General features: G+C 37.8%; 1 protein-coding gene across 1 annotated transcript; it reads left to right on the plus strand.

Annotated features, from left to right (window-relative positions):
* Positions 1–918: 918 nt before the first annotated feature.
* Positions 919–16,265, plus strand: psmc5 (proteasome 26S subunit, ATPase 5; the record flags this gene model as incomplete). Its single annotated transcript, XM_048592722.1, has 8 exons — positions 919–975; positions 3,151–3,381; positions 10,739–10,865; positions 12,775–12,965; positions 13,412–13,510; positions 14,226–14,336; positions 14,799–14,885; positions 16,102–16,265. Coding segments are annotated over 8 exons (957 nt in total), but the record flags the coding sequence as incomplete, so codon positions are not given.
* Positions 16,266–16,623: the final 358 nt, after the last annotated feature.

Here is a 16,623-nt window from a genome sequence, read left to right on the forward strand (position 1 = left end):
TAGCTCTCCAACACAAAGTGTCATAGAGACATACAGCATGGAAACAGACCCTTCAACCCATGCTGACCATAATCCCAAAACTAAACTAGTCCCACCTGCTTGCGTTTGACCCATATCCCTCCAAACACTACTTATTTATTGTACTTATCTAAATGTCTTTTAAACAGACCTGGGTTTTCTTGCCTATTCTTGGTAGTGTAAAACACAAATATACCCTTTAGCCCAGAACAGCCTCTCATTTCACATCAAATGATGTCCTTTGTCTGGGATGCAATCTGCACAAGATCATAATTCAGTTTTTTTTTTTAAATTGGGTGTCTCCCTTTTGAAGTGTTTATCTTAAGTTCTCTTGGCACACACGTCAGGTGTGATATTCCATTGTTCCTTATTGGGACTCTTTCTGAAATCTCTGTATGGATTACATAAGCATTGATTTTATGTTCTTTGCCAAATTTTGGCTCGTGTCTTTTTTAATAATAAAATGCATTTTATCATTCAGTATCTATTAATAATTTGGAGTTATCCATTGTATTTGGTAGTAGTTGAGCAAATTTATCTTGCAGAGGTTGTACTGGGGAGCATTATTCTTTTGTCCTCAACTCGAGGTCCATTCCTCAGCAACTAGCTACAGGACTGTTTGGGAGGAGGAACTTTGGATTTTGGATCCTATGGGTTAGGAAGTAGAAAGAAATTGGTTTGGTGTACAACTGACTAGGCATTGCTGTATCATTCAGATCCCTGCCATGGTTTGACTGGAACTCTGAGAAGTTCATGAGAAAACTTGGGAGTTTATTTTTAAAGTTTTACATCAGTGTTAGTTGATCATTGCACATCATTTTTGCATTAAAATGAAAAGATTGTTAACTCTCGAGTAAAAAATACAGACCTTAATCTTGTGTTTTTTTTCTTCCATTGTAGGTTCATCCAGAGGGAAAATTTGTTGTGGATGTTGACAAGAACATTGACATTAATGATGTAAGTATGGTGTTGCAACTGCAGATTCTATTTTATATCTTGTGTCAAATTAATAGTCTTAGAATTGAGTTTTTTTTAAAAAATTAATGCTAACATATTTAGCATGCATTGACTGTAGAGATTAATGAGTACCACTAAGTACTTAAAGACGTATGTGCGGTCCTTTTTAAAACAGGTTATTTTTATTTCTGTATAACCCATAGAAAGTCCTATTTAGATTTTTGTTTGGGTGTGCTACCTTTTGCATTGTAGAGGGTTCAGAGCCTAGAGACTCAAGATTTGTTCTCATTTGCTTCAATGAAAAAAAAACATGGGGGAAATAGATTGGGTGCTGAAAGGAATGATTTAAGGGGATATTAATACACATTTAATTTAACATTGAATTAAAATGAGGTTAAAGTTAGTCTACTTCAAATGAGACTAACAATTCCATTGCAATGCGGTAGAATCCTAACAAAAATTGTAACTAACAGTAGTACTTGACTAGATAATTATTTGCTGTCAGAATTTATTTCAAGATGACCATTTATATTATACCCTAGTGTACTTTTTCAAATTCCACAGTATTGATTTTTTTTTTTCTCCCAATTTGTATCTGTAAAACAGTGTGTCTTCTCTTTTAAAGGAGTATAGGTGAATTTCCAAATTGCTGATTTAGGCTCAGAGGCAGCCATATGGTCAGGTTTTCCATTGGGTGCAGTTGTCAGAATTTAATCTTGAATTGTGAGTTTCCTTGATTATTTTCAGGATTTGGGAGATGCTTTATAGAGTCTATTTTTCAATATAAATGTGATTGTGACAAGCAAGTTTTGGGGTTGAGCCACATCAAAGATGAGAATACTGCAGATCTGTGGAGTGTGCCCATTTGGCTGTGAGTTTGATTAAATTTTTGGTCTTGTATCAAATTCCTTGCAATCAAGATGATGTGTGCATTGCTGTTTAAAAAGAAACTGGATTTAAATTTGTTTTTGAAAGTCTGGCATTCATTATGTGATAGGAACTGTAATTATTTTCCTAAACTTGGCTTGCTACTTAAAAAAAAAATACTGTTGTATATCTTTATTGACATATTCACTTTAAAATATCAAAGTTAAAATTATCCGATCTGGGGTGCAACCTAACTTCTACGCAGCCTAATCTGAGTGACCCCCCCACCCACCGCCCGTATTTCACCACAAATTTCAATTTTCATTCAACCACATTTTCCAATATTTGACCTCTTAGAAGGACAAGGACATCAGATCCCTGGGACTGCCACAACCTGTAAGTTGTCATCATACCACAAAGAAAGAGACCCTTTGGCCCAACTTGTCCATGCCGACCAGGTTTCCTAAACTGAATTAGTCCTGTTTGCCTGTGTTCGGCCCATATCCCTTTAAACTTTTCCTATCTGTGTTCTTGTCCAAATGTTTCTTAAATGTTGTAATTGTATCCACCTCTATTACTTCCTCTGTCAGCATCTCTATGTATACACACCATCCAATGTGTGAAAAAGTTGTCCCTCGGGTCCCTTTTTAAATCATTCCCCTCTCACCTTAAACCACTGCCCCCTAGGTTTGGACTCTGCTACACTGGGGGAAAGGATCTTGGCTATTTGCCTTATCTATGCCCCTCATGATTTTCTAAATTTCTATAAGGTCACCCCACATCCTCATATGCTCCAGGGAAAAAAAGTCCCAGCCTATCCAGCTTCTCCTTTTATAACGTAAATGTTCCTCTGTGTCAATTACCACCCTGACTTTGTTTTCCTTCGCTGTCACTGGGACAGGATTTTGAAACTTGTGCTGTCGTAGCACTGGATATCACGTGGTTTGCAGTGGTTCAGAAAGGTGGCTCACTGCTACCTCCTCAAGAACAAATAAGTTTGGGCAATAAATACCACCCTTACCAAGATGTTGTTCCCATGAATGAATTATTAAAAAAAGTGTGTATTATTTCCTTGAGTAATGGAGTATGCATGAGGGAGATTTATGTTTGCAGCCAAGTGTCTGTAATTAATTTTTCTGCAGCTATTTAATAGTAGCAAATTGATTGCTATGTGATGTTTTCCGTTGGGTGTTCATCTTTTTGATTTTGGAAACTTGCTGGTTCCTTACATTCTTTGCATTATTTCCAAGGATCAGTTGTTTTATTTTAACTGTTTCCTACAACTGCAGTATTTTTATGTTTTAAAAGGTGACTCCTAACTGCCGTGTAGCTTTGAGAAATGATAGCTACACTCTACACAAAATCTTGCCCAACAAAGTGGACCCTCTGGTATCTCTAATGATGGTTGAGAAGGTTCCAGATTCTACCTATGAAATGATTGGTGGCTTGGACAAACAGATCAAAGAGATTAAGGAGGTTATTGAACTGCCCGTGAAGCATCCTGAGCTGTTTGAAGCTCTTGGCATTGCGCAACCAAAGGTAAGGCGGTCTTTTTCTTTTTGCCATCTCCGTTTTGCTCCCTGTACCCTTTTGAAATTAACCTACAATCTGCTAAGTATTCTTTCATGCGTAGTGAAGATTTAATATAGAGCTTCTGCTTAAAAACAATAAAGTGCTTGGCTTTGTTATGTGCATATATTTATAGTAGACAACTCTAAACTTTCAAGTTCAAAATTAATATTTTAGTATGCAATGAGTTAGCAGACCCCTTTTTAGCTTCCAAGGGACTGGAGAGTAGCCTGTCATCAACAGTGCGAAAGCTTGCCGACCCTTTAGATTATTTTGTAGATGACAAACCAGTATCTATAATCTTAAGTACAAATTTATTTGATTTAATTGCCACCTAATTTGAACCAGTTGTTTAGTTGCTTCCTTTCTTGGGCATTTGCTTTGATTAAAAACATCACGGTGGATTTCAAGAAAAGATGAGTCAGTGGTTCCTCATTTGATGTGTGTATGGTATTGATCGGATAAACCCAGAATATTCCTTCCAATTAAGACATGGAAAGGTTTAAATTAGTGAGAAATAGTTTTAGTTAATTGAGAGCATTCACTTTACTGGGAGTGGTAAATATTTGAAATATTGTTATCTTACAGGCAAAATTTTTGACTATATTCAGAATAAAGGTTGAATTTTTTAACATGTTAAAACAGTGGGAGGTTGAACCTCACAGGATGTACCTATGTCCTGCGAAGGACTGGGATAATTTACCAAGGCAGGGTGGACAAGACAATGGGGGAAAAGAGTGGGGTCTAAGGCTGTCTTCACAGGTACTTTGATCCATGAATAGTAAACCAGCAGATAATGGGAACTGAACGTACTTGTTCACCTCTTCCCAAAATTAACCAAATTGGTTTCAGCTAAGTTTAATGAACACTTGTAACATTTCTAAAAAATCTTTTTATTCAGAGTAAAACATACCAACTTTTATTAAACACCTGGCAGTTTGTTGTCATGAACAATCATGTTGCTTTTCCAAAATCTTCTAGTAGCAATATTTTAATGGATTTTCAAAGAAATATAGAAATTAGGGGTAGGCCTTTCAGCCCTTCAAGCTTGCTCTGCCATTCATCATGATCATGGCAAATCGTCTAACTCAATAGCCTGTTCTTGCTTTTCTCCCATATCCTTTGATCCCTTTGTCCTCAAGTGATACAGGCAACTCATAGAGTCATGGAGGTCAACAGCATGGAAACAGGCTCTTCAGACCAACCTGCCCATGCCACCCAGTTTTCACAATTTAAACTAGTCCCATTTGCCTGCATTTAGTCCATATCCTTGAAATCATACAATGTTTTGGTTTCGACTGTTTCCTGTAAGCGAATTCCATGAGGTCACCACTCTGTGTGACGATATTTCTCCTCATCTCAGTCCTAAATGGAGTCTACCCTGTATCCTTAGACTGTGACTGTGTTTCTGACTTCCTGGTCATCTGGAACATCCATCCTGATTTAACTGGTCTTGCTCTTCTAGAATTTTAGAGATTTCTATGAGATTCCCCCGCTCATTCGTCTTCACTCCAACAAATATAATCGTATACTCTGCTCATAGGTAAGTCCTTCCATCCCAGGAATCACTCTGATAAACCTTTTACTGCACTCCCTTGGTAGTAAGAACGTTTTTCTTCGGATAGGATGAAAGTTCTGTATAATATTCCAGGTGTGGATGGCCAGTTTAATTGCAGCAAGACATCCCTGGTGCTGTATTTGAATTTTTTTTTTTGCTATGAAGACCGACCGTACTATTTACCACCTGCTGGACCTGCCTGCTTAGCTTCAACAACTGATGCAGGAGGATATCCAGTCTCATTGCATATTCCTTTCTCTCAATGTATAGCTATTCGGAAATCTGCCTTCCTGTTGTTGCTCCCATCCTCGATAACCTCACATTTATCCACATTGTATACATCTGCTATGCAATTGTCCACTCACCCAGCTTGTCCAAATAAAATAGCATAAGTAGGAGCAGGAATAAGCTACTTAGACCCTTGAGCCTGCTCCACCATTCAGTATGGTCATTGCTGATCTCACCTCCACCATGACTCCACCTTCCCACCTACTCTCCATTATCCTTCAATCTGTTAATAAATAAAAGTCCATCCATCTCCTCCTCAAACTTGCTCAATGTCCCATCCTCTACCCCAGTCTGGGATAGTGAATGCCACTGATTGCGTCCCTTTTGAGAGAAGTAATTTCTCCTCCTCTGAGATTTAAATCTGCTACCCTTATTCTTGAAACTATGACCTCTCATTTCTGGATTGCCCCAGAAGATGCCTCATCTGTTCTGTGTCTACTTTGTCAAATCCCCTTGCATCTTGTACATCAGAATTAGATCTCCTTTCATTCTCCTAAACTCCAGAGAGTATAGAGTTAAACTGCTCAATTCTCTTCATAAGGCTAACCTCTCACCTCTGGAATCGATCTAGTGAAGTAAAGGGACCAAAACTGAATACATTACTCCAAGTGGGGTCTCACTAATGCCTTGTACAGTTGTAGCAACATCTCCTTACTTTTATATTCCATTCCTTTAGCAGTAAATGCTAAAATTCCGTTTGCCGCCTTTGTTACTGGCTGTAACCACAAACTAGTTTTCTGTGATGCGTGCACAAAGACACTGAGATCCCTCTGTACTGAAGTACTCTGAAAGTTTCTCTCCATTTAGATAATATTCTTCTGACCAAAATGGATAATCTTTCATTCACCCGTGTTAAATTTCATCTGACAAATTTTGGCCCATTCACCCAGCCTATCCACATCCATTTGTAAATTTCTTACTTACTCTTGCAACTTACTTCCTCGCCTATTTTTGCATCATCTGCAAATTTGGCTATGATATCTTCTATCCCTGCAACCAGGTCAATAAATATAAATTGTAAATAGTTGGTGCCTGAGGACCAAACCCTGTAGCACCCCATTAGTTATCTAAGGTTCTTGAGAGATTTGTAGCTTGGGTTGTGGATGCAGTTTTGGTAGTTCGCAGACACTTCACATGGATAAGGAGAACCACCAGTTCGATTGGGACAACATCAGGATCCTAGGACAGGCCAAACAGAGACAATCACGGGAATTTCTAGAGGCTTGGTTCTCCACTAAGAAGGCCATCAATAAACACGTAGAATTAGACCCTACATATACACCACGGCGAAGAAAAACTGGAAATGAGGTAACCAACTCCAACGGACGGACCCCAGAGTTTAAATTCCAGGTGGGAAAACACAACAGCGCTTCATCGGAGGCTGCACTGATGTTACCCAGCAGGGTAATGAAACATCTGCGAACTAGTGAACCAACCACTGCACCCCACTAGTTATGTTTTGCCAACCAGAAAAAGACCCATTTATTCTGACTGTCTGCTTTCTGTAGGTTAGCCAGTCTTCTAACCAAGTTAATAAATTATCCCAACCCCATATGACCTTAACTTGTGCATTAACCTTTTGTGCAGCACCTTTATAAATACGTTCTGGAAGTCCAGATATTACTACATCAGCGGGACTGTCTTCTACACTTTTTGTTATATCTTCAAAGAGCTCTAGCAAATTAGTCAAACGCTTCAATATGAAGGTTAAATCATGTTTCTGCGCCTTCCTTGCAGCTCTGCCTTCCACCCAGCTTTGTCGTCTGCAGATTGGGAGATATTACATTTAGTTCCCTCAATCAAATCATTACTATATACTGTGAATTGCTGAGATCCTGGCATTGATCCCTGCAGTACACCACTAATTGCCTGCCATTTGGAAAAAGACCCATTTATTTCTTTTTGATTCCTGTGTGCCAGCCAGTTTTCTTATCCATCTCAATACACTAACATGCCCCCAAAAAAATCCGATGTACTTTAAATTAATGTTTAATTTCTTACATGGCGCTGTGTTGAAAACCTTCTGAAAGTCCAAATAAACTGCATCTACTGATTTCCCCATGTCAATTCTACTAGTTACATCCTCAAAAAATTCCAGTAGACTTGACAAATGTGATTTCCCCTTTTTGTTAATCCATGCTGACTCTATCTGATCCTGCACTGTTTTTCAGGAGCCCCTCTAATTGATTGGTTTGTGCTTGAATGGTCTGTTCTTTTTCCTTTCCCATTTGCCAGTGTTGTTATGTTGATGTTTGGTTTTCCTTCTCTTGATGAAGATGAGGGTTGTGTGACCTTGGAACTCTGCTCAGAAGGTAGAGGAGGTATGTTCATTAAATACTTTAAAGACTAAAATAGGTAGATTCTTTTTAGGCAAGAGAATCTAAGATTATCAGGGATACATGGGAACAGCATTCCCTCTAATTTGTTTTGCTGCTGCACGGACATCGGAGGTCCTTCTGCAAGTGGAAGCTATTATTGGCCCATCAGTCAGCGTGTATAGAGGTTCCCACCAGCTACGCTGCTTAGAAGGAAATATTGAATTTGAAACACAAACCAAACAGCCATGATTTTATTGAATGCCATTGTGAGCTCATGGGACCGAATGGTCTACTTCTATTCCTATTGCATGTCAATGTTTGTATGTAAACTTAAAGCTGAAGAGCCTGGTGCAGGTGGGTTTACTCATAGATTCTGCTTTTGTAGAGAGGCAGAGTATGATGTAATCCATAGTGGATTATTTGGACACATTTCTTCCCCAGTAAATTACACTGCTCCAGTACTGTGTAAGTCAGGCTGATTTTAAACTCTGTTGAAGACGTAATGAGCTTTTCTTACTTAATGTGTAGAGTGGGAGTGAATACATGGTTTAATTTCCAGTGCTATTTTTAAAAATTGATATCCAATTGAATTAAAACTCTTGGTGTTGTGACTCGTAGTTCTGGATTTCCAGCACTGTGGCAATATGTTTGTTTACTGCCTTTGAGTGAAGAGTGTTATTATCTGGTACATTTTTAAATGCGCAGTAATCCTTTCCAGAAGGAGAAACAGATGTAGAAAAATTACTGCAGAAGAATATAGTCATTAATGTCTTTCTCATTTCATATTTTAAACTCCTGCAGAAGTGCAAGTAATTACTGAGATACATATTGTTTTGAGCTGTTAATTTTAGTGCTTTGGAACCAAGTTTAGAAAATAATCACTCAACATACTCAGTCCTTTGCCTGTCTACTTTCTCTATCACTCCCAGATGATAGAATTTCAGTTTTAAAATGTGTTACTTGCTTTTACTGATTTAATTTTTTTTTCCCCTGACCTGTAATTGGTTACTCGGTAAAGAAAGCAGTTCAGATTGTTATTTCAGAGAAATTTATCAGTGTGGAAGGTGCTGGCTGGCAACTGATCTGTACAGGATCCAAGTACTTGGTGTACAAGCCACTGTGTACCTGATGTTTATGGAAATGTTCAGTTCTTGCTTTAGTCATGTCCAACTTTTTACTCATTTCATTCAAAAGGTTGGAAAATAAATATAAGCTTTATAGAGATGAATGTGGCTGAGTTTTAACTGCCGATTTGAAATGCCTTAGCAAGCCACTAAGATGAAGAGCAATTTGGGATGAGCGACAAATGCTGTGCCCACGTGCCATGGTTTTTTCTTTTAAAAAAAAATAAATAAATTTTCAGAATAGAACGCTTTGAAAATCTATCCATCTAACAAACTATCCTTTGGCTGTTAGGTCAGATTGAGACAGAAGTTGGTGAAGATGAAAACGGCTATTAAAATTTATCTTATTTACACATTTTACAATGTGTCGTGTTTATTAGAGCTGAAGTAAATCGCTTTAAATGAAGACAGAGAGCCAAAAGCTACTTGCTTTTGGAGACAACTTTCAAACACAACACTCCTCTGCTGAATGTGCTAAAAAATAGGCTATTGCCAAGCCAGAAATTGTGTTTTCAAGGTTAAATTACAGGCTTCTTGTTGGAATGCCATGGTAAAGATAGTCTTGAAACTCTCTTGTGTTTTGCACATTTCCTCTCTTCAAAAACGAGTGACTTGGTTTGTTGGTCTGTTGCTGTGTTTTCCTGGCTCACTGAAGAGCACAATCACTTCCTGTCCAATAAGGTTCATTTATAGGGCTTTAACAACAGGTTGCTGCGAATGGAGTGTTTATGTCACCTTTTTGCCTGGACTTTATACTGAATCACTTAGCATTTTGCAGATCTAATATCACTGGCAAGAGAATGTATGTACTGTGATTAATCTGGTAAAGGCTAAGGACGTGAAATGTATTTGCTTTTTGAATCAGTCATGAGGAATAAGGGGCAATGATCCTGCTTTCTTATCTCAAAAAAAATGCTAAGAGACTAGAAGTTGGAGCTTTTCATCTTGCTCTCATCAGAACCAGGACTGTGGAATGTAACTTTGAAAAAGACACACCATTTCACACTGAATCAGAAAAGGATGCTGATTGGTTGGGCCATAATTGGCATGAAGATACAGCATGACAATTAGCCATCGGCTGTAATTCACAGACTAGGCAGGTAGGTTGATTGGTCAGTTCATTGCAGTCAGGATACAGCTGTATGCTGTCTCCATAACGTTTTTGAAAAAATTGCAATGTATTTACCTCTTCTTATTCTGTAATAAAATAGTGTCCTTTTTTTAATCAAGCCTGTTTTTGTCCTAATTCTGAATGCAAGATAAAAAGCTTTGACTTCTAGTCTCCTTTTAGCTGTATTTAAAATACAGTACTACTGAGCAAAGTTTTTTTTTAAAATATATGTACTGTAGGGGACTCCTTGGCCTCATAACATCAAGGAAGTGATCAACAGCACAGAGGAGTTGAGAGATCTTTGGTGTGGTGGATCTTTATTGTCATCACTCTGTGCACAGCATGTTTGTTCTCATCGGTGTGTCTGGAGTTACTTAATCTTAATAGTTGCAACAGATTGACAGTAGCTTGCATTAGTAAGCCATTCCAAAGTCACACATCATTCCGAACACCTTGATATTTCACTACATTATATATATTGAAAATCCGTTAAAATGAATACACCTTTTGATCTTTACTTGATGCTGCTTAACACTTAAAAGTATGAAACTTTAAAGTGTTAAGTTGTTTTTAATCTTCAACATTGTGCTACAGGTAAATGTCTACTATTGTGTTGGTGACCATGGCAATAAGCTTACAATTGCTGCTGCTCTTGGTCTAGATGATGGTGTAGGGTTACTTTTGTTGGCTTGTAGTTCAGACAAGTGTAATTTTAATTTCTCAGTTACAAAAGGTTCCAGAAAGTCTTATACAATGAGAATGTTCTTGTTGCACCTTTAACAGGAATCCTTTATGTGACTGAGTTCAGCTTTGGATACTCTTAGTTGAATTCATTTCTGGTTAAAGCCAAATAATCTGTTGTAAGACTCATTCCTGCGGGGTTTTACTGACGGACACCGGAGCTCATCTATTTTTAATTATATTTTAGGGTGTGCTGCTGTATGGACCTCCAGGCACTGGGAAAACACTGTTAGCAAGAGCTGTGGCCCATCACACTGACTGCACTTTCATCCGCGTATCTGGCTCTGAACTTGTACAGAAATTCATTGGCGAGGGTATGTGCTTAACACCTCTTTTAATCCTTCCTCTGAAGGATGGCATCGCTAATAATGTGGTGCTTTCTAACGTGATGTCAACTTAGGTTAAATGTGCAAGTCATGGTGTTGGGTTCAACGCTGAACCGTCTGACTTCTCTGTTTCAAATTTAGTTTTGTTTTGTTTGCTCCTAGGCATTACGGTCTCGATAGGTATTTATTGCCTTTCCTAATTGCTATTGACAAGATGATTGTGAGCTGCCTTCTTGAACCATTGCAATCAATGGGCTGTTAGGAAGAGAGTTCAAGGATTTTAACCTTGTGATCTTGGAAGACCAACTATATAGTTGCAAGTCAGGATAGTATGTGGTTTGGAGAGGAACTTGCAGGCATTGGTATTCCCATATATCTGCTGCCCTTGTCCCTTCTAGATGTTAAAGGTTGCAGGTTTGGATTGTGCTATCAAAGGAGTTTTGATGAGTACCTATACCAAGCAACGAAGATGTGTTGTGTACATTATACAACAGAATTTATTCAGCCTTTGTTTCTTGCCCCTGAACTCTCTTGGCGGGTTGTCTTCCTTTTTTTTTGAATTTAATTATTAATTATTTATGCCTGGGTATTGTTCTGTTGGCAGACATCTGGATTCTCATTAAACTGCCTGTTTTTGATTTGCGTCTTACCGGTGCCCAAATGTGTCTCCTAAATAAAGGTTGATCTTGCACTTGTATTCAACACTCACGTGAACATTTTCTAGCAAATTCAATAGGGATTCAGGCTGGCCTGTTCCAAACGCTGTCCCTGCCACACTATGCTAATCATCGAAGCTAGTTGTATCCTCTTGGAGGTCTGGCTGAGATCGGATCATTCAGTGCAGATCTAACATGTTAGCTGATCTTTGCATAAGATATTTGGGAATTTGGGAGTGACTTGTAGTCTAACTTATTTTCATTTTTTTCTTTCATGCCTGATTTTACCTGATACAAGTTGAGATACATTTGCATATTCACTGTTCAGATGGTAGTTGTTCATTTGTCTGCCCAGATATTGCATGATGTTAGGCTACTCAGCAGTGAAACAAAGATGTGAAACAAAGAAAAGGTGATTTCTTCACCTGATATTCAAACACCAGTGCTTTGTGAGTTTCACTGGATATTAATTGCAAGTAAGATTCCTGATCTTTCCTGTTTTTGTTTTCCCTGAGCATGGGAGATACACAACTACATTGGTCTCAGTATCATTGCACTGACTGAAATCTCATTATTTAACATTTATTTTGCTGGTGACTCCTTGTAAATACCAGTATACTCCTGAAGTCTTCTTGCCAATGTCCCTGGAGGTGTGTCAACCAGTGTGACAGCTGATCAAAGGAGGCATTATTGTAGGAGACGTGCTGGAATTCAGCAATAGAAATTGAATGCTGGCAAATGAACAAGTATTATAAATGGAGAAAAATCATCTTGGACTCTCTGGGAACTGTTTGACAGTCTCGCTCCTTCAGTTGAAATTTGGAACCACCCCCTGATTTAAAGTGTCCCTGTGATCGTGTTGCAATTACCTCCTGAGCCATTGAGAGCAATACTACCTAATGTGATCAAAATAATCTGTTGACATACTACATACTCTCTTGAAATGTGAAGTTTAATTTTAATTTAGAATAGATATGGAATAACTTGATGCACCTTTTTCTCTCTAATGGTGGAAATTGGGAAGATAATACATGCTGTTCACAGAAAACTTCTTCAGTGAATTGTTAATAACTTTTATGTAACCAGTACAGGCTTAGCAGGTAATACTCTGTAGTCAGTGTTTATGTATGCATTTTTGTTAAAACATTGACCACTTACCTGCATGTAAGAATTTGTAATTCAAATTGATATACATAAAAAAAATTCTTGTTAAGCCATTATATTTTTCACCTATTTTGCAGGTGCTCGTATGGTGCGTGAGCTGTTTGTAATGGCTAGAGAGCATGCTCCGTCTATTATTTTCATGGATGAAATTGATTCTATTGGTTCCTCACGATTGGAGGGAGGCTCGGGTGGTGACAGTGAAGTGCAGCGCACGATGTTGGAACTTCTAAATCAGCTAGATGGATTTGAGGCCACTAAGAATATCAAGGTATGGTTTAACTTTGCTAAGTGTCTCTCTCTCATTTGTGCAAACTAACAGTGTGCACCATAACATGGTTGTTCAATTGCTGGAAAGGAACACCGAAGAGGAAAAGAATATTTGGAACCTTTTTCATGTAATTGAGCTTCTCTTCCTTCATGTTCCAGTACTGCTAGAAAAAGTATTTGAATGTCTAGAATTTGTGCATCGGGCTGTGATGTGGAGAAGTACATCCCTTTGTGCACACATCGGAGCCCCAGCTGAATAGTGGTTCCTGGCATTTATCTTGGCAATGAGAGGCAAAGTCTATGATTGAACAGAGGGCTGGAGGAATAAACGTGTGGTTGATGTCAGGCCAGGGAGAAATGAAAATAATCTGTTTGGGTTGTAAACAGAATCTAAATTATATTTGTTCTGCACATCACTGATTACAGCTGTTTCCATGTTTGGCACAGGTAATTATGGCAACTAACAGAATTGACATTCTTGATCCTGCTTTGCTGCGGCCAGGACGAATTGATCGGAAAATTGAATTCCCTCCTCCAAACGAAGAGGTGAGTTTGGAATTGTATCATGCACGTAGATGATCAGAATGATGCTTTTGAGATGTTATTTCACAAAAAAAAATGTAGATTTGCCTTGTACCATCAGTCATAAAGTGACATTCTTTGGAAAGATATCTGCATTTTCTGTTTGCCAATAATTTGACATTGGTGTTTGTAAATGGAAAATTTGCATCTGTTTTGGCCATACTCTCCTAATTGGTTGCAGATGGTATCCTGGGATTGTACTCTGTTTCTGATTTTTGTGTTGAATGCCTAAATGGTGGCAAGATGAATGTCATCAAGGTAAAACTGTAAATTCTCTAGCCATCTTTATGAACCGTAACTGGAAATGGGAGCTCTGTGCCTATTTAAAGAAGTTTGAATAGTTTCTTTTATTGCTTGAAGGTATTTAATTAAAAGGGTGCTACTCTTTAGTTTCTAAAGCAGATTTTTTTCTTTTGCTGCCACATGAGCTTTCAGTTAACTACAGCACATGGAATTTCACATGCCACTGTAAATCAGTGTGGCCAGTTACTAATGATATTTTGCTTAAACGCCAAGTGAACCCAGACTCTGCTTTGATGCAAAGCTAATACAATTGACTGGCTTTTGAGAGAAGCAATCTGTTTGATTGTCAACACATATATATTTTAATAACGTGCACATACTTGAACTGCTTTGCTGAGTGCAAGTCTTGTTTTTGCTTCCTGACTCCCCCCCTCAGGCTCGTCTTGACATTCTGAAGATTCATTCTCGCAAAATGAACTTAACACGTGGTATCAATCTGCGCAAGATTGCTGAGTTGATGCCAGGGGCATCAGGTGCAGAGGTTAAGGTGAGTGTTGTTCAGGCATAATTCTGCTATGTGTATTTTTTTTTTAGGGATTGCACTAGTGCCAGTCCGTGACCCTTCTCTTTTTCATCTAAAATCTGCCCTTGTTGGTAAATCCTATACATCATAATCAGCAATAGTATTTCCCAAGACTTGAATCTACTCCACTCATGAAGCAGAAAGACGTTGTAAATTTAAATATTTGCACTTGTAAAGTTCTTTACTAAATTAGATTTGTTTTAATAGAAAATTAAAATGTTTAACTTGCTGCAGACTTGTTAATTTGCTATTTGGTACATCTGGATGGTAGATCAGTAATATCATTCATGCATAACTCTACTGCAGCTGATTAAACTTTTCTAATTCAATGCACTACATAGATATGTGTATTACATCAGCATCACTGTGACCACCTATCTGCAGTATTCATTGGACTAATTTTTGAACGATGCTTTTATTCTGCAGGGTGTATGCACAGAAGCTGGCATGTATGCCTTAAGAGAAAGAAGAGTTCATGTCACACAAGAAGACTTTGAAATGGCAGTGGCAAAGGTATGATATCTTAAGTTGTACAAATCTGACTTGAATGATATACTATAATTTTCCCTCACCAACAGCAATAATGTGTTGTAAATTATTTCTCACAAGAAATCCTTAAGCTTCATTAAGAGTACTATGTTAATTTGCAGCGAGATCTTATAGCAAAGTACTCTGCACCAGAAACATTCCTTTTGTAATAATTTTCTCCTAACATCTGCTGTTTCAAGTAATATTCTAACATCCCACAGCCTGTTTATTGCACTGTGATCCCTTTAAAATTGACACACGTGGTATCTTAAAGGGACTGCGCTTGTGTGTGGTATTAGTTCCCTGATTGGTGCATTCTGAAATGCTAAGATGTTAGATTCAAGTGACATGTTTTTAAATGATGATCACCTCTCCAGTAATTCCTAAACCAGAAGACACAATCCTTGTGTTCACTTTTTTGGTTTTGATAAAGATGTTTACTAATTCATCTTGACTTTCCTTATCAGCAAATTATTTTAATAACCATTCACCTGAATTATTATGCTGGAAAATCTATACTGTGTGTTCTTTATATCCTCACAATGGCCCATCTAAAAATTCTCTAGCCAAGGTCTAACCAATGTTTTGCACAAATGCTTTAATTCTTTACTCTTGTTCTCTTGTTTGCCTGCATGTTTAGTATTTTTTTTTAAAACAATCCTCTCTTGTCTTTCACTCACCCACACTTCCATGAACAGCACTGCTCCTTTGAGTATTTTCAGCCCTTCAATCTGAACAACAAACTCTACATTTCCTGTTTTGCCGGCAAATACTAACTCCAAGTGTTTTTAGGGAGTTTTGTTTTCTTCCTCCCTTTGATTTTTTTCCATTCTGGCACTTGTACAGTAGAAATTAAAAACAAAGCTGTCAAGGAGGATCCTGCATTTGGTGTTTTGCTGAAATATAGTTGCATTATCTGACGACATAGTTTGGCAGAAGGAACGCTTTGATTACTGACTTGTGGCAGACTTGCCCCATATCTTGATGGCTTCTGAATGATCAGCAAAATTGACCCATGACCACAGTTGTCAACTTGTACATTTTCCAGTAATAAAACAAGTGCTCAGATCTGCTTTTAGAACCCATGAGTATCAATGAAGATTAATTTGAAAGAAGTTGCATTGTTGGTCATTCCGTTATGCTGTGTTGTTCACAATGATTATCTGCCCTGTTCATCTGCAAATCTTTTCCTTAATTGCAGGTTATGCAAAAGGACAGTGAAAAGAACATGTCTATCAAGAAGCTTTGGAAATAAGTGCATGTAATAAGATTGTTGTTACCATGGTGATGGGAGATTGTAATGGTTTGAAAGTATCTAATCATCGTAAACTTTCCTGTCTTTAATAAATATTCATAAAACATGAAGCTTAGTACTCTGGAGTTTTTGAATGTGTTGATGCTTACTGTGGTCACTGCATACAATATTGGTTAAGGGTTCATTTTAACTTAATTCATTTTCTTGTTCACTCTCCAACCACCTTCCTAAAATCCACTAATTAGTGTGAGGATTTCCATAAAGCATTTGAGACTTGTTTTCTCGAGGAAATCTGCTCAACATTTAGTTTAGATTTTGTATGTTGAATAACTTCTCTCAATTCTTTTACTTGGGCCAACAATAATGAGAAATGTTCATTCTGTCAATATTCTGACAAATGAGTGAAACTGCCCAATTTGAATGGAATAGACACATTCTTGATAACTTGCACTCTTTTTTATATTATTC

The sequence above is a fragment of the Rhincodon typus genome, unplaced genomic scaffold, assembly GCF_021869965.1.
Source record: "Rhincodon typus isolate 14 unplaced genomic scaffold, sRhiTyp1.1 hic_rhity00001712, whole genome shotgun sequence".
Lineage (NCBI taxonomy): Eukaryota > Metazoa > Chordata > Chondrichthyes > Orectolobiformes > Rhincodontidae > Rhincodon > Rhincodon typus.